The sequence below is a fragment of the Marmota marmota genome, unplaced genomic scaffold, assembly GCF_001458135.2.
Source record: "Marmota marmota marmota unplaced genomic scaffold, marMar, whole genome shotgun sequence".
Taxonomy (NCBI): domain Eukaryota; kingdom Metazoa; phylum Chordata; class Mammalia; order Rodentia; family Sciuridae; genus Marmota; species Marmota marmota.
In genome coordinates, this window is record NW_026000229.1 from 8,839,009 (window position 1) to 8,858,055 (window position 19,047).

Consider the following 19,047-nt stretch of genomic DNA (forward strand, 5'->3'; position numbering starts at 1 on the left):
TCATTTAAAATTTTTTAGACAAGGCTGGCTGCTTCTCCTATGAAAGAGTGGTACATTGGCTTAGCATGTCCCTGCCACCGGTTCTGATCTTCCTCATAAGTGCCCACTTTGTTGTTAAGGATGCTATCCCAGCTTAGGAGTTCATTGGTTAATCAAATGGGGAGACCAGTTTGTTATAGGAGACATCTATGGCCACCCAGGCTTCTGAACAGCTTCCTGGAGGGAAAGTAACCTCTTAAACTAAATTGTTATAGACAGTGAAAGAATCCTACATAAAGAGAGATGACTACAGGGTAAGTGCAAAGTTAAGCTTCTTTGCTCTTGTCTCTTAGGAATAATGTAATGCAAGCAGCCTTTAATACTTCTTTGTTGTTGACTTGGGGTGAAAAATCTGGGATTCTAGAATGATTACAGTGTTCCTTCTCTCCCTCCCTTCCTGACAGCCAGTTTGGTTCAGGCTCCATTCTCCATCTCAACATCCCTACCCTCACTCCAGCATTTTCATTCCAGTTTTCTCCTTTGTTTCTCGACCTCTTTCTCTCAAACTTCTCTGTTTCCACCTCCCTTCTTTTCTACCCTGAAAGTAATCATTAAAAAAAAAAAAAAATGTGAGTGAGCTTTCTTATGCTCTTGCTTTTTCTTCTTTAGCCAGTTCATACTACCCAGACCAGAGGCTTACACCCTGCTTTTTGTCAGAAACTTGTTGATTTTTGTTGTTGATATTGAAGGGAAGGCATCAATGATGTGCTCAAAATTTGTTGAGCAAAAAATGATACTAGATACTGCCATCTCTCTTCCACCAGTGCCACATATACACTTTCTTCCCATTTGCTCCTTTCCAAATTTAAATGTAGATTATATGTATACACCCTTTGGGGGATGAAGAGATACATTTTATCTTATATGAACTTGGTTGTTCAAGGTGGTGAATTTTTATATATAACGATTGTGGCACTGTTTTGGCTTATTTATGCCACTTTGAAATTGGGAAGGATTTTTTGTTTTTAAGGCCTAATGTACCTTTTCTCTGTCAAATAGATTCTTTTTTCATAGAGAGGACATGGGGAATTGTCATTCTTTAAAGCGCCAGGTTCACATTCTTCATTTCAACCAACTAGGCCTGGTAGTGCTCATTATAGTGGAATATATGCCATTTTAAAATGGCTTGCAAGAGCAGTGACAAAACCTAGTTTATTTCAGATTCACTGAACTTTTTTATATGAACTCATAGTATTCCTGTAAGGGGCATTCTGTGAGTTCTTAGACTAAGTATAAAAGTAAAAATACATTTGAACTTAAACAGTTTGTGTTCCACTAGAAAAGCAAATACCGCTTTAGCTGAAAGTTGAGGTTCAGCTGCTTTAAAAGAAAAAAAAAAAAGACCCATGTCTTTTTATAAATGAAATCTACTATTTGTATGCTTTAGTATGTTGGAGGATCAGCACCCAATAAGTTGTCTTGTAGGATTATCCATGTGTGTTTTTAGGAACCTGTGAATCATGGAGCCAAATCAGAGCTTTGGTTTTTCACTTTGAGTATGTTCCTCCAAAATGTTAAACAGTCTAGCCATCCATTCATGTTACAGTTGGACACATGCTTGGAGCCCACCTGTGTTGGCTCTCTGCTAAAGTAAAGAGCAACTGATATGTGCTCTCGGGCTGCTGGGAAATGGGGTGATGAACCTGAGCAGTCACTGGGGCCTTCAGTTCTACTCTACACTTTAGTGGATTCACAGGCATTAAAATTAAATAATGGGAACTGAGTTAAGAAAAGTGCTGGCATCAAGAGTTTCTTTTTCACACTAGGATAATTTTCATAAGCAAGTCAAAATGACTCTTCCATTAAGTTACTGGTGGAGAAGATATTTGAGGTTTTGATATATCTGATATATCCATGCTCTTTTAGACACTTTAAAGAGGTCTTCCAATATTCCCAAATCTACTAGTTGGTCAAAGCATTTGGTAGCATATGAAGCTTCATGGCACACTATGGAAGTTGAAAAAGAAATGTGACTTTTAAAAACAACATCCAGAACACATTCACTGTCTCTTGACTAGGGGTCATTTTATCAGTAAGAAGTTACCTTAAAGAAAAAATGCAATAGGACCAAACAAAGGAGGAACTTGGAAGTGATCATTAATCTCTCAGTTAATGCTACTCTGCTGAAACCAGGCAAAATTTTAAGTGGATTTAGAAATATAAAACCTTTTCTTCAGTGATATGAATGCAGTGATGAAGGAACTTTGACCAGAGTCAGCTCTTGGGTTGTTTTGACTCTGAAGCTATCATTTTTGGAGGTGATCCTGTATCAGGCAATCTGTTATTTACTACACATCACAGAGCACCCTTTCTAGATTATGAGGTGGGTGTTGGGAGAGGAGAGCTATGGTACCTTCAGTGGGGAAATTTTAAACATGCAGAAAACCAGTGTGTGCAGCAGCTCCACCAAGAACTTCATTCTCACCATGTGGATTCCAGAAGCATCTTTGTTTCCATTTTCCCCCCAGTCCTCTTCCTCTCATTTAGCCAGTGGCTGTGAGTAATTCCCAGGTGGAGAGAACAGTCATTGTTAGGCGGCTCTTTTGGCCTGAGGGTTTGGGGGTGTGTTGATGTTTGTCGGTTACTATGACTTCTTTTTTTTCCCCCCTCAATTGCATCAAACCCTTAAAACATGGTGGTAAGTGAGCGATATGCATGCTTTTGGAGTTTGTTTAAATCTCCGCTTCAGTCTATATGATGCACAGTTCATATGTTAACACTTTTCTTCAAGTTACTTCATTCACTTTCACAACTAATTTGGATTTCAGTTTGCTGTTTAATCCTCATTTACTTTGATTTTTGTACCTTTTTTCTGTAGTTCTGTTCTTTCCCTCTCTCCTGACTTCCCTTTTTAGGGGTCAAGTCATTATTTTGGTATCTATCTATCTACCTACCTACTTATTGTATGACCTATAAAGGAGAGTGGTGCTGCACTTAGTAACTCAGTGCAGGAGAGGAGGGAGACAGGAGGCTCTTTGTTCTTTGTCAGTGTGAAAGTGAATCTGGGGAGAGTTTGAGAGGGCTCCTGGGATTTAGACCCCAGTGTGAATCATGGCTGCTCCACTCAGAGGCATGGCAGCTATGCCAGAGGCACTGTTGCTGAAATACCTACATGTAAGCCCTTTGCATGTTACCGTCTTGTTAGGTTGGAAAGTGACATTTCTAATCTGGCACCAGAGAATACCCTCCCACCAAAAAAGAGAGAAAGAAAAAAAGCCTGCGTTCTGAGGTGCTTGGGTTGGTTGCCTATAGTGTCATGCTTTGAAAAGAAGAGTGGCTATTGTGATTCTCCCTGCCCTGCTTTTTTATTTTAAAGTTGGGACTAAATTGGTGATATATTCAATTTGGCTTCCTTGTATTAGAATTTTGTATTTTGGGATGCACATCTAGAGCACTAAAAATACTTTTAAGTTGCTCCTGTGTTGTCTTCAAATCCCTGAGGTGCTTAGCTCCTAGCATGTAGCTGAGCTGGCTTGGCTGGATGCTGAGCACAGTAGGCTGTCGTGAGGGAAGGGTTTAGTTTGGGCTTGTGTGTCTTAGTACTTGGTATGTCTTTGTATCTTTCCACTGCGCATACACACAGCACACATAAATGTCTTGGGTGTCCTGGAGTCGTACGTTGTTTGCTGTACCTGTTTTGATAGTGTACCGTTGTTAGTAATGGACTCCTGTGGACACTGGTGTGTCGCTAGCCTATTGTTTTGGCTTATGAGTCATTGGTTTGTGGTTGGTTCTTTTTTTCTTTCTTTCTTTCTTTTTTTTTTAATCCTTTTTTTTTGCTCCAGTCACTTGTGTGTGCTGGCGGTGGCTTTGCCTCTCCGTTGCCTGGAAGGAACAGGTGGAGCAATGTCTCCCTCTGACAGACATTACTCCCAACATGTGCTCCTGCAGATGCCTACACTGAGATTGTAACCTCCATAATTGCTTCATGTGCACCAAGCCCCCTTGTGGAATCCTGCTGAGAGTTTTTCTAGAACCCTTCAGCAAAATCAAACTGTTCTGAATCATTTAGGAAAAACAAACTAAGAGCACTTACTTGTTTCCCTCCCCTTTGTGGATTAAAAAAAAAAAAAAGTGTGTATCTCTTCTTGAAAGGGATCAAGTTGCCCCTAGTTGAAACATGAAAGAAAACCTAATGAGAACCATAAAGTATCAATTTGAAAAGGCTTCTGAGCTCATATAAGCCTTTTGATTTAAAAAAGATATCTCATGGGTGTTCTGGTTTTGGCCAGGGCACAAGAGTGAGCCAGTCTTTCTATCTGAAGTCTTCTCTAGAGGGATGTCACTATTTAGCTCTCCCTGAAGTGTCTCAACATCCTCTGGTATGCATATGCTAATTGTTGGCATAGTCCAGCATGGCTGACTCAGCATTAGCTTGAACTATGATGGCTTCCTCTTCTCAATCTCCAGACTTAAAGACTCTCCTAAAGATTCCAAAAACAGAAAAACTGTGCCATTTGGGGAAGTAAGGATGTGTGGCTAAACATATAGGATTTACACATCCATTTACATTGCAGGATTGAGCCAAAACTGCATGCATTCACCACAAGAAAACAAACAGCAGGATTTTACAACTGAAATGTTGGTTTGTCTTCTCATCTATTTAAGAGTGAACCACTGGAACTTGGGGACAAGATGAGTATAATGATATTTCAGCCTGTCTGTCCACTACAGTTGCAGTTTTTCATGACAAGCATTCAAAGTGTTAACTAAAACCATTGAAACAACATACCTGCCATTAAAACTTGAATCTAGAAATAATAACTCCATGAGTGTTTTGCACCTCCAGATGGAATGGCCTTTAATAAATGCTATGAATAGCCATGTCTGCTACTTGCAGTAAGCTATCCTATTAATCCTTATGCAGAATCTAACAATTTTCTTCTTTCTCTTATTTTTCGTGGATTTATTAAAAATTGAACACCCATATAGATGATGAACCAGCTGGGCCAATGTAAGTACTTTATTGGACACTGACTTTTAATGGTTTCTGATTGAATTATCTTGTGTTTACAGTTTTGTCAAATGGAGTAGCTAAATTCTTAGGGGAAGACAGTGAGTAGAAATATCGTTGCAACATAGACTTCTTAACCAGACAAAGACTGAGACCATTTTGATTCCCAGGACAGGTTGCAATCTTGTTTTTAGCCATGCAAGTGTATTACTGTGCAAAAAGTTGTTAAAATTTTGCACGTTACACATGCTGAACTAGACCACTATATGTGAGGCCTAAAGTTTTAAGTTAATTTTAATCTGGATTATAAGATAGTATGGATCAACTGGTTAGCTCCATTAACAATTACTGCTATCCAAGAGAGATGGAGCTGCAAGTGTAGGAGCAGTCCAAGTCTGGCAATCTATCCTCGAGTTAGGGACTAAGATGCAAGTATTTAGTTAAATGACTGACAGTACAGAACAGCCAGTTAATGGTTGTCTTTTATCAATTGAAAAATAACAGGGGTGTTCAGTGGAGTAAATGTTACTCACTTTTATAGTTCTGAAATGTAGTTTAGAAATCAAAGGGCAAGCTGCCTGTATGTTGTCTGCCTTGGGAGTCAAAGAATCTATTAATTGAAGTATGTAGGAACTTTTTATAAGGTATATTGTTACAAACTAATATTGTGCAGTAAAGTTTCTTCTTATACCAGGGATGGCAGTAAGTGAAAGAGTCCCTGTATTTCCATGTGTTTCAAACATTGTTACTAGTTTAACTCACAATGCAATTTTTCCTCCAAAGGAAAACCAACTCTACCAACAATCACAAAGATAAAAACTTGCGCCAGAGAAACACAAATTAAGTACTGCTTATAATGTAAGTATGGCCTTCTAGAAATTTAAAAAATTATATTCAGTTGCATTTTACCTCTGTTGACCTTGTTACAAATTCAATAGTTGGTGTTATGTGGTAAGACCTTTTAAGTTCATTTCAGAGCAGTTGGTTCTGCTGAAACAAGTTCTCTGCTCAATTTAGTGGCAGAAAGGAACATTTTTCAGCTTTTACATAAATTCCATTTCAGAATACATACGATGTTTCAAAATAAATACTTTGCACTACTTGGTTTATATCTTTTAAAAAAGAGAAAAAGAGTAAATTGTCACTTTAGGCAAGTTGTTCCTAGAGGCCTGTTAGTGCTGCTTTACTTCTGAGGGCAAGGACAGGGACAGTGGCCAAGAAGCAACAGGGCTGGATACCATTCTCTTAGGCACATGGAGATCAGAATTTCACACCACATCCCTGAGCATGCTGTTTGAATCAAAGTTTATTTTATGTGGTGCTTGGTATAGTCCTGAAGGACAGTGCATATTCCCTTTAATTTCCAAATACATTTTTTTTCCCCCCACAGATCTTTAGGTTCCTGAAACTGGTGGCATCATGACCTGCTAAATTTTCTGCTTGGACCTCTTTGGTCTCCCTTTTCAAAGTGAGCAACACCACAATGACCGTCTAAAGCATGCCTTATTTAGCCTCTCCTATAAGGGTGACCTAGCCAGGTACATTTTAAACAGTGCTTCAGTGTAGAAGGTGTAAACTATTTTGGGCTTGATGTGCTGTGAATGTTGCTTTCTTTCCTTTGTTAAAATATTTAAATAGAAGTGAAAAGGTCCTCTGAGGACCAGATCGTGCATGCGCCATTTTTTACTTAAAGCAGCTGTTAAATTGGCAAAGCTCTAAAATGCACTGCTGCCATCTAGTGATACATTTTTGTAAAGTACTCAAAACCTACAGATATATACAATATATAAATATATATATATATATATTTATATTTTTTGGGGTGGGAGAAATCCAAAATAAAATAAATGCTTGTTTCATGTTTAAAATGCTGATATTCATTCCTTATTGTATGTTGTCAGATGAGGAAATGTGCAGTTATGGTACATAAAGATAGATAATTTATAAATTCTGAAGTCTGTAATTTTAAGGGCTTAACCTACAACTTTAATAATATGATGGAATAGTCCACTGAAGGGATATAATGAATTGCAGTATATATGTATGATTGCTTTTAAGTGACTATTTTTTTCTTCTGTTAAATCATGTAAATTCTTAAATCCTTTTGCACTGATGTATTGAACTATTCTTGTATATTCGATCAAGGCAAATTTTATAATTTACCTTTTGTTTTCAATGACCTTGAGATGTTATAGCATGGTGAAACTATGCAACTCTAGTTATACTTTTTGGTTTGACACTATTTTTTCACATTGATTAATGGTTGATGGTAGATTTTATAACCTGACCAGGTTCTCATGCAGTACGTAACTATAGATGCATGTACTTGTGTTTTGTGTAATTGTTGAAGTGCAATGATGTATTAAAAAGTGGATTCACCTGTTTTTAACAATAAAACATTGACAAAAGGTGTTTGGAATAATACTCTTTACTATCTTTAACTTTTTAGGAGAAAGCATTTTTCAATACTTTAGAAGTTCCTTAGGTTTATGCATTTACATAGAACATTAATTTCTTAACCCCGTCAGCTTTTTCAGTTCCTTTTCTACCTCATCCACAAATGCTGGGAAGTTTTGATCCATGAGGCACAAGCGTAGAAAGGGGCCCAACTCTTCCACACCCCAGGCAGACTGTTCATAAACAAAGGGCAGCTCCTCCGATGCCAGGATAGACTGCAGGGATACCAGAAGAATAGTTTATTATAGGAGAAAAAGTAAAACCCTGAATAAGAAAACACACATACCAAAGATTAGTTGTTAGCTTTACAAAGAGATAGTTCTACTGTTAAATTCACCATTTTGTATTTATATTTTCCTGAATACATAGCAAATAAGATTGTATCCTTAAGGAAAGTATTTCAGACATGTTCAAATGATCTGTAAAGTTGAGATCTTGCTAATAAATACTGTGTTGATATTGTGTGGACTGACAAGAAACCTATCAATGGATATAGTTGTATAGCTTAGTTCATCTTCCCATCACATAGGTGGCCAAATGGGTGGGAGTAGTTCATCATGTGGAAGCTAGGTTCTGAAGGGAAGAAAGAGAGGGTACAAACTGAATGCCCAAAGGACACAATTAGCTCACACATGTCATTTTTCAGCTATATAAGGGATCTGATAAATAGTCAAAACAAAATACAGAACATTTCACATCCCCCAACATTCCCTCATTTTTGTCAAACCCTTAATATAGGTAACCACTGATCACCATACCTTATAGTTCTGCCTTTTCCAAAATGGCATATACTCTAAATGAAATCATAGTACGAATGGTACCTGCCTTACTCTGGGTCAGCTTACAAATTTTGTACTTCATGATGATAAATAATGTAATACACGTTAATTGTACTTCACGTTTTGATCTCTACCCAGGCAGTGGTAAGCAGTGAGCTGCAGCTCCCCATCACTCATAGGATCACAAGGGGAAACCACCAACATTCTATAGTGTACAGTAATGTGTTCTGTAGATCAGGTATACTAAATGCATTTTTGACATAGGATATTTTCAATTTACAATGGTTTTCTCAGGATATAACCCCATTGTTAAGTTGAGGAGCATCTGAATGAATCTGTCTTCTTTCACTTAGCATTATGCATTTGAGACTATGTTAAGTATATGCAGAGTTTATTTCTTTTTATTGCCAAGTATCTATTGTTTGGATGTACCAGTTTGCTTATGCACTCTCTGATTGAAGACTGGGTTGTTTTGCTTTTTGCAATTATGAATAAAGCTGCTATAAATGTTCATATACAGGTTTTGGTGTGAACATAGGTTTTCATTTCACTTGGGTAAACACCTAGGAGTAGGACTGCTGGTCATATGGTAAGTATTTATTTAACTTTGTAAGAAACTGCCAGACTGTTTTCACAGTGGCTATATCATTTTACATTCCATCAGTAGTGTTCCTGTTCAATTGCTCCTCATCCATCCAGCACTTGGTGTTGTAAGTTTTTAATTTTAGCAAGTATACAGTGATATCTATTGTGATTTTAATTTGCATTCCCCTAATAACAAATAATATTGAGCATTTTTTCATGTGATTATATTACATTTGTATGTTTTCTCTGGTAATTTGTAGTGTTTTAAAACCAGTTGAGTAGCCAAGCACATTGGCACAGGCCTGTAATCCCAGCCACTCTGGAGGCTGAGGCAAGAGGATTAGAAATTCAAGGCCAGCCTCAACAATTTAGGCCCTAAGCAACTATGTGAGACCCTGTCTCAAAAAGGGGTGGGGGGGCATGCTGGGGATGTGGCTCAGTAGTTAAGTGCTCAGTTAAGTGCTGGGCTCAATTCCTGTACCCTGCCCTACTCCCTTCCCCCCCAAAAGGAAAACCAGTTGAGTAAATTGCGAGTGTTATTAGGAGAGTTTAAATAAAATCTGACTGTGCTTGACAATTGGAAGATCTGGCAATTCTGAACCCCTGTGGTGATAATGGTGGGCTCCAGCTCTGTTGGGAGCTGCTCTTTGATTTAGTTATTGTATTGATTCTTCACATTAATCCTCTGAGGTATGTGGTTTAATTCCTTTTATATGGATGGCATGATTTAGTGCATAGTGTACAATTGACATTTCCCTAGGAGCTATAATAGAAATTTACTTTGCTAAATTCATATCAGCTTTTCATTCTACCTAAATTTATATAGAAAAAATGAAAACAACTTGGAGCCCTATTCACTATTGAGAGCCACTTTTAACATGCCAGTGTATATCCTTCTAAAAGTAGTGCATGTGTTTATTACAGAAATGTGGTCATGATGCTGTTTTGTAGTTGTTTTGGGTTTGTTTGCTTTCCTCGTTTCCCTTGTAGTACAAGGGATTGAGCTCTGGAGTGCCCTACTACTGAGCTACATCCCCAGCCTTCTTTTTCTTTTCATTTTTGGTACTGGTGATTGAACCCAAAGGTGCTTTACGACTGAGGAACATTTTTCGCTCCTTTTATTATGAGTGTCACTAAACTGCTGAGGCTGGCCTCAAAATTGCAGTACTCCCACCTTAAGTTTCCTCCATCACTGGGATTACAGGCATGTGCCACTGCTCCCAGCTCCTAGCCCTTTTTTGAGACAAGGTTTCACCTTGCTTTGCTCATGCCTATCTCCTGAGTTGCTGGGATTATACATCAGACTTACAGCCACTTAAAAAAAAAAAAAAAATGCTTTGTAGTATCTTTCCCTGTCAGTGAGAGGGGCAACATCACTATTATTAATTACATTTTAATCTCACCACTTCAGCTACTCAGTATCCTATTAAATGAACATTATGTTGTTCCCAATTTGTTAAAAACAACATAATTTCTATTATAGCTCCTAGACTAAATCATGCCATCCATATAAAAGGAATTAAACCACATACCTCAGAGGATTAATGTGAAGAATCAATACAATAACTAAATCAAAGAGCCAAAAGTTAGCAGCTCCCAACAGAGCTGGAGCCAATGAACTACCATGTATATATTTTTGTGTAGCTGAAATGGAATTATAGGTAATGAAATGTTAAATTGGATATAATCCTTTTGCTAAATTGCCTTCTAAAAAGTTTTATCAGTTTACATAGGATCACTTGTCCAAAAGGTTAGAGCAAATTCATAACGGAGTCTCAAGCCCAGCCTCATGCTGTTTCTCATTTGTATATAGTTCTTCTATACTATATAAATAAACTAGGCTACTGATACCTCCCTTGTGAGGACATTACACCCTGCCTCTCTCCTTGACTTTTTGCAGTTCGAGTATTGCTGGAAACTGTGATTCAACCCCTAACCCCAAGGCCAATATGGACATTGAAGTCTTCCCTGCTGCTGAAAAAATTAGTTTTAAATTTTTGTCACAGTTGTTGGGTTATTAAAAGAAACAGACAAGAAGTCTGTGTCTTTTGGGGGGAAGAGTGCTGGGGACTGAAACTAGGCGTCACACATTGTAAACGTGTATTCTACCACTCAGCTGCACCCCTCAGTCCAAATCTTTTATCGATCTCAAGTTATTTATTTTGTGAATGTCCATTTATTGTGAGTTAGTGGTAAGCCAGATGGAGAAAATGCCCATATCTTCTATACCACTGAATATTGAATATTGATGAACTCTATGCAGAATTCTGTGGAAAGCACAAGTTGTTGGTTTGAGCACCTGCTGCCCAGTGCAGCCAAGATGAAGGAGACAGTCTTCATGGAGCTCCCAGCAGAGAGAACATCAAGCAGTTGTGATTCTGAATGAAGAGGTTTTTGCAGGAGGACACTTTGGTGATAGCAAACTGCAAGAGGCCAGGAACTGTCTGAAAGCAGTCTAGGAAGCTTAGGTGACTCCTACATACCCTTAGCTGAGGTCTGAGCACTCAAGAGTTTGTCCCTACAGAAACCTCTAGAGATTTAGTTCCACATTCACTTTGATAATTGTTTTAGAATAGTTCCCTTTATTTATTTTTTTTTTTTTTGGGAAAATGGTGATTAACCTTTATATCTCACGTTCAACTCTTTTTATTTCCTTAGGGATTTTCTGCATATGTGCCTTGCTGTCTAATCTCACAGTAGGGGTGGATGACAGTGGCCTGTTTCTGACATTACCTTCTATAATAACGATTTAGGTTTCTGTTCTAGTAAACAGAAATACAAATTCTTAGGGACCATTGCTTTTCATGACAAGAACACAACATAGAAACAGGCTCTACCTGAGCTAATTGCATCACTGAGGTCCTTTCCTCTGCAGTGCCTGTGCTGGCTGCCACACACCTCTGCTGTTCCATGTTCTGGTGGGACTAGAATAAAATATGTAGTTAGGAGACTAGACTTAAGACACAGGCCATTGAAGTGGACATACATTCTCTTCAAATAAAAGAGTGTCAGTAAAGCAATTGTTAGTCATGCTCCATGTAGGTCCATGCTGGTAATGGGTTACTTATCTACCACGTAGAAGTACCTGTTCCTAGTGTTCTCAGTGTCTATTGGGCTGTTAGCTACCTTCTCATCAGACACTTCTGGCCGGGCCCACAAAGGACTGGCCCAAGAGTCATAGCAGCACCCAGGGAAGTAGGCAGACAGACGAGGCCCAGCTTCTGACTGACATTTGCACCTTCTAAAACTTGCTATTCAGTGTAATGTGTTAATTGCAGAAATGCAAAATGAAGAGAAAAATTCTATAATTTTGAGACAACTGTGTTTTTAATAAAACTTTTTTTTTTCATTTCAGACATTCTGAAGGAATGAGTTCAATAAAATTCCTAGATATTCCCACTCAATAACTGTTTGTACGTACTCTATATTAGACACTGTGCAATGTGGGGATGGGAGTTAAGGAACAAGCTAGAGATCCTGCACCCTAGTAGCATAAAACCTAGTGAGAACCAAGCAAGGAAGCCTGGTCACCCTGCAGCTCAGCACTGGAAGGGAGGATGTGCTAGTGCTTGTCACAGGAAAGGAAACTGGTGGCTCTGTGGGAATAATGTGAGGAGTCTAGAGGGGCAAGGTCCAGCTACTGCTCACTCAGTGCTTGTCCAGAAACACTTGTGGCAGTTGCTATCTCCAGCCAAGCAGTGTTCTTGCATTAGGTGAGCTAACAATGTGATAGGGGAGGCAGAGAACGCCAGATTCTGTCTTCTGTGTGACACCTGCATTTTGAGAGTAGGTAGAAAATTGGAAGTATCAAAAGAAATGGGAGGACAGAAAGGAAGAAAACAAAACTAGTCAATGTTAAAATGAGCAAAAAGACCAAGGCACTTGATAGAAAGGGCCTATAGACAAGCCCTATTTCTCTGTTGAATTTCTTCAGTTTTCTCATTTATAAAAAGAAATTAATATATCTAGTCTTCCAGGTCTAATATTTGAGTTTTCTTAGGATACCTATAAATTCAGCTCGCACACAATTCAAACAACTGAGAACAATGTTACCCAAAATTCTATGCCAAAAACACTGGCCAAGTGGGACTGAAGCCCTTGAGGCTAGTGTGCTCTAGGAAGAGGCAATCCACCCCACCAACTGCAGAGAGAAGGAGGATTCTTTGTATCCAACTACTAGCATCCATGGCCACTTTCTTCTGAACTTTTTATGCTAACAAAGGGAGGAAGTTCACATACAAACTTCAGTGCCCCCCTCCTATCTTTCCTACCTTCTATTCTGGGGTGGGCTGGGTTGCCTCAGGAGCCCTCAGAAACACCTGGTTAGGCCGCAATTAACAAAATTACAAGGCTGAGGAAAAGTAAAAACTACAACAGGAGCCAGGAAATGACTCAAGAACTTTTAAATAGACATGGAATTATCCCTATTTGCAAAGAAGGGAACTATTTTAGACTAAAACATATATAGGTACTGGAAAAATGACACCTGAATGTAGGAGAGCAGCAGGGTGGCCAGAACTTGGCCACACCTTACAACTCTTCAGGTAAACTCTGAGAAAAGGATCATGACACCAAATGTGTACACTAACCATTAGGGGCCCATCTCAGAATTTTTTTTGTCATTAGGAAGACAATGTTCTAGGCAGTGCCTCTATGTCTGCAGTCCAGAACTGACCTCTCCAACTTGTCTTCTGCTCTACAGATATTGTGAAGCACCCAGGCCCACCCCAGAATGGAGGTTGGGAAAGACAGGAAGGGGGATTGCAGTTTGCATGTGAACTCTTCCCTTTATTAGCATAAAAAGTCCAGCAGAAAGTGGCCACCAGGGCACCAGCAGTTGTGTACCCAGAACCTTCTCCCTACTTGACCTGGATGCTAATTGGTTCATTTGCAAGGAAAGGCAGATCTGAAAAGGTAACAATACTGGAAATAATAGCAATAATGTAATGTGATTTAGGTTAGGTTTAGCAGGTGCAGTACTCATTCTTTTCTATGCAAAATTTTACTTCTGCCATTCTACAGTTGAGGCTTGGTGGCTTGCAGAGATCACAGAGCTACCAAGAACTAGGGCCAGGATTCTAGCTTCAATCTGTTTGGATTCCAAAGCCTGTGGTCTTTGTACAATATCATGCTCTCTCATCTAGTCAGAACAGCAAGTTACATATCAGAAGAGTCCCTGAATATAGACCCAAGAAAATACATGAAAGCTTTCTAACCACTTTCAGGGTATTTCTGTGTAGACATTAGGACCAGCATTTAAAATCAGAGAGCTGGAGAATTCATCTGCACTAGCTCACAACTCAGCCTACATGCATTGCCATGGGGTACAACTGCAATTTATCTTGTATTTTAAAATATTTAGATAATTAAGTAGCCTAATGTGTCTTCATTACTTTTATAAGGCATTCCAAATTTAGTTCCCAAACCGTGGGATCCTACTGGGTTCCTGCTGCTACACTCCAGGCATTGGGTAAATTATACATAATCTGAATCTAATGGCCAATGAAAACTGGAAAAAAAAAATTCAGTTTGAGGGCAAGGACTCATAAGCAATAAAGTACTTCACAGTAAACCATCCCATCCCATTTGTATGGAGAGCACTCTTAAAGAATATAGCAGGAGCTGATGAGACACATTGTATGTAATTGGATCCAGTGTCTGTGAGACAAGCTCCAGCATTTTCACAAAGAAGATCAAATGAAGGGAAAGAATACTAAAACACCAGAATCTGGCAAACCAAACACATTCAGAGGGAAATCAGCACATGCTTAATGAAAAAAAAAACTTTACAATGTAAATTAATGTTCACCTAAGAGAAATTATGAGTGACAATACAGACAATGTACATTTATATTCACATCAAAAGGTGAATGAAAAGAAATTTTGTGAACAAACAGCAAAAATGAATTGTCTTGGTGAAGGGGAACTAAGGAGATAAAGGGATTGGAAAACCAGACTTTGGAAAATCACTTCTCAAAGTAGAAAACAAAAAACCCAACTTGGAACTGGAAATCCATCTCCAGAGCAGAGGTAGATGCTCATTTTAACAACATTTGGGGCTGTGCCCAACAAATGCTGAGATACACTTTCAAACTTTCTATCTCTAGATCCTCTTGCCCTCTCACATGATACTGAGGGCCTCACCTCACTTGAGTTATAAATTAAAACAAAACTTTACTCACTTAAAACTCATTGGATATTAACATTAAAAACATTTTTATAAAAATAACACTTTTCTAAAAACAAAATGTAAAGATTTCTATAAATCTCTTTACCATCTAGCTCAATAAAAAGTAGCTGGATTCTTCTATCTGCCTTTGCAAGCAATCTGCTGTTACATGTCATTTTAGCTCAAGTACTCAAACAAAATCTGACCTTACACACACATGAAGATGGAAGACTGAGTATTTTAAAACAGCTTTTTCATATAATTGCAGGTATTCTTGATATGACACCCAAACCTAAGTGGTGGTTGTTTAAATGTTTTATGCAACATAAAATCTGAAACCACAGTAATGAACTACTGTTACACTAAAATCCACTGGTCTATCTAGCATTTTGAACAGCTGTTTTATCCACATATAATTTTGTAGCAAATGCACAGGTCATTTGGAAAATATTAGTTCAATGAACTACACAAATCTTCCAAAGGTTAACACATTTCATGATGTCATCTGTTTATTTAAAAAAAAAATGTCATGTTCATTAAGCACCCTCAGAAAAGTCACCTGGATTAGGAAAGTGTGAAGCTCATATGGTTTCGACACAAGCTTTCCAAGATTTTAACTCTACTTGAAAGCTTCCATTTTATCATTGTCAATAAATACTACCAGTTGCTATCCTGTAGTGAGAGGCTCACTTCATTCATTTTGAGAAGGCCTCCATCAAACACCCAAATCTGAATGACCCTTGTGTCAGGGGTACCCTGGTGCAGTGGTAATGCGCCACAAGAGAACAGTCAGTGCAGCTCACGATGCAAGTGCCACTCAGGTGCTTTCCTGAAAAAAACCATGGTTGTTTTTACTGGAGTAACCGGTGAAGAATCTGACTGCTGGCATAGCATGGTGCCATTGCTTGGTTTGTACTGACAGTAGCTGTACTCAGGATGTTTGTCCCATCCATGTGGACAATGAAAATGTGAAAATGGCAAGCAATGTCTTATTATTATGTAAATAACAACCTGTGGGCTAGGTGAAAGGACCTCAAGAGAGGGGTCCATGGACCACACATTGGGAAGCACTGTTCTGTAGTGACACCCAGAATGCAGCTGAGACTCCCTGTCTCATTTCTAGGATTATAATCAGTTACAGTGGTTACTGGCCTTCCAATTTTAAAGTCACTCAACATTAGGTATCTTTGAACTACAAACCCAATAGGTCTGACAATTCTGTTGAGATTTGGGGGCCCATCCACACATTACACTGCCAGGTTTCCTGCATGGCCAACGCCCAGCATACTTACCCCATGCTGCACTGGGGACCTCTTTGCACAGTCCTTCCCTTGGCTTCCACCTGCCCATGGGCCAGGTCTTGGATGGAGCTCCTGAATGATTCCCTCGGGCATCTGAACAGTTACATACTGGGACAGGTTTTGCACACAGTTGCAGCAGTGTTCCATCGCTTGTTCCTTGGACTCCCCACCAAACTGTATGCGAAACATGCGGCTCTTATTCTGTTTGACAAATCAAAAGTTATCCTGAGAGACCCTTGTCGTATCACTTGATCATGATTTTTTTTTTTCTTGGTACCAGGGATTGAACCCAGGGGTGCTGAATCACTGAGCCACATCCCCAGTCCTTTTTTATATTTTATTTAGAGACAGGGTCTCCTGAGTTGCTCAGGGCCTTGGTAAGTTGCTGAGGCTGGCTTTGAACTCATAATCCTCCTGCCTCATTCTCCCAAGAAGCTGGGATTTCAGGCGTACACCACTGCACCCCGCCTTGACTTTGATTTATTGTAGGGTCTTCTAGTGAGTGGGTTCCCTTTGCCTGGAAAGGGCAGAGCAGCACATGTGGAAGCAATAATCCTTGCTTGTTAGTGGAGGTACAGAGAAATCAAAAATTTGTTTCCTTCTCCCTCTGGAAGTTATTCCTCATAGTGAAATTCATTTCCCTTAGGGAACTAATACCAGCAAAAATGGAAAAGTCTGTACATGGCTGCAGTGGAAGATCAATGCTTTGTCTTGCTTTGGAATACAAAATTTAGAGCTTCAAATTCCTTAAATGGAGAATCAGGATAATGCTGTATAATCTGGCTCAACAAAAAATTTCTAAACTGAAAAAATGAAAGCACAAACCTGGTAGATGCCACATTAAACAAGGCAGTGAACTTAACTAGTACTGGAGAAGAGGGTACAGGCAAATGCTGACAGCAAATGTCATAAATAATCTCTGGTGCCCTTTATCCTTGGGAGGCCAGACCACCACACAAGTCACACAGGGACTGGGGTCTTTAATTTGGTATGAGTTACATCCCTTGGCAAATTAGCAAATTAGTTACATCCCTTTGCTAATTTGCCAAGGGATGTAACTCATACAACAAATTAAAGACCCCAGTCCCTGTGTGAACAGATGCCATTAAAATTTTAGTAAAATCTGCCAGCTACAAAGTTACTTGATTTTAAGTTTAAAAAACAGACCCAAACTGTAACATAACACAGAATCATTAGTTTAGTGGTAGTATCCTCTTTCTAGTCTAATATTCTGTCTAGTGTAGATGAGTCAACTTGGATAAAAGCTACCCCAAACAGGACTGTATTTGTTCAGTTTCTTCTGTAAAGAAATGCACGTGCCAATATCAACATAGTGACAGTCCTTTTCACTTAGTGAATATATAAACCACATTGCTACTGTGAAAACATTTCTAATTAAGCCACTGAAATCCTGAAAGTTTCTATCAGCAAATAGTCCCTGATTTTCCTATTCACAATTTATACTATTTCAGTACATTCATCAAGGGGTTAGGGGTGTAGCTTAGTGGTGTAGAATTGCCTAACATGAAGAGATCCTAGATTCAATTCCCAGGACTTCACAAATAATTTAAAAATCCATTAAGCAAAGCCATGTGTTTAGGTTCTGGGGCACTGGGCATGACTCAGAAATTGTAAGGTATCACAGTCAGAAGAATAGATGTCCCTACCCCTTTTTATTGATAATGTTGGCTTCTTTTGGAAAGTTTGAATTAATTTTTTCCTTGCATGTAAAAGTAATCTATTATCATTACCCCCTTTGATACTGAAAAAACTATGAAAAAGAAATATTCTCATATATACACATATGCATGCACATGTTTTATGTACATATAATAATAAAATCGTACATAAATATGTAAAAATATATAATACATAATATATAGGTTATATATATTGTGTACGTATATTTTAAGCCACACTGCTGTTCTGAAACCTAATTTTTTATTTAACAATAAGTATGTAAAAATAGAAGTGTACCTCATTACTTTGAAAGGCTGAAGAGTATTCCTTTATTTAACTGGCCCCCTACTGACAAACATTTAGGTTATTTCCACCCTTTTTTCCTATTATAAACCAAAAGCTTTGAGTTAAGCACACTTATACATACATCTTTGTATATAAATGCCTAAAAGCAGACTTGCTGGGTCACAGAATATGTGTATTTCATAGTTTGGTACATAATGCCACACTGCCCTGTAGCAAGAGAGGATCAATTTATTCCCACTAAAAGTATGTACCCATTTCCCTGAACCCTCCAACACTGGAGATTCTTATTCCTTTTAACTTTAACCAACATGGATGTTAAAATTTTTGTTTCTTTCATTACAAGTGAGGTTGAATTATCCTCCTCCCCCTCCCTCTCCTCCCTCCCTCTCTCGTTTTGGGGATTAAACCCAGGGACACTCTACCACTTTTTTGTTTTTTATTTTGACTGAGTTGCTGAAGCTGGCCTTGAACTTTCCATCTTTCTGCCTTAGCCTCCCAAATAACTGGGATTACAAGTGTGAGCCACCATGCCCAATGAGGCTGAACATTTTTCTTACACTTACTGGTCATTTGTATTTTTTCTTTCGTGTATTGCCTGTTCAATACCCTTAGCCAGTTTTCTCTTGGATGAATAATCCCCAAATTATGAAGAGTAATTAAAAGCTAACTTTCCCTGAGGAAGGGAAAAGAACTGATAAGAGAATTATACTTTCAGCTTATAGTAATATCTGTTTGCTTTTATTATTAATATCTATTAGGATTTTGTAATTGTCTAAT

General features: G+C 38.6%; 2 protein-coding genes across 2 annotated transcripts in view; one reads left to right on the forward strand and one right to left on the reverse strand.

The window, feature by feature from the left end:
- Nptn (neuroplastin) overlaps nucleotides 1-7,405 on the forward strand; it is a gene marked incomplete at its 5' end in the record, with an annotated part of 67,159 nt that extends 59,754 nt beyond the window's left edge. The window contains 3 exons of the mRNA XM_048793207.1: nucleotides 4,972-4,993; nucleotides 5,777-5,851; nucleotides 6,384-7,405. Coding sequence (XP_048649164.1) covers nucleotides 4,972-4,993; nucleotides 5,777-5,837 — 83 coding nt within the window. The remainder of the gene's footprint in view (nucleotides 1-4,971; nucleotides 4,994-5,776; nucleotides 5,852-6,383) is intronic.
- Nucleotides 7,406-7,430: 25 nt separating this feature from the next.
- Rec114 (REC114 meiotic recombination protein) overlaps nucleotides 7,431-19,047 on the reverse strand; it is a 108,761-nt gene continuing 97,144 nt past the window's right edge. The window contains exons 4-6 of the mRNA XM_015480449.2: nucleotides 16,276-16,485; nucleotides 11,652-11,738; nucleotides 7,431-7,665 (exon numbers count right to left, since the gene is read on the reverse strand). Of these exons, the coding sequence (XP_015335935.1) occupies nucleotides 7,501-7,665; nucleotides 11,652-11,738; nucleotides 16,276-16,485 (462 nt within the window). The 3' untranslated portion in view covers nucleotides 7,431-7,500. The remainder of the gene's footprint in view (nucleotides 7,666-11,651; nucleotides 11,739-16,275; nucleotides 16,486-19,047) is intronic.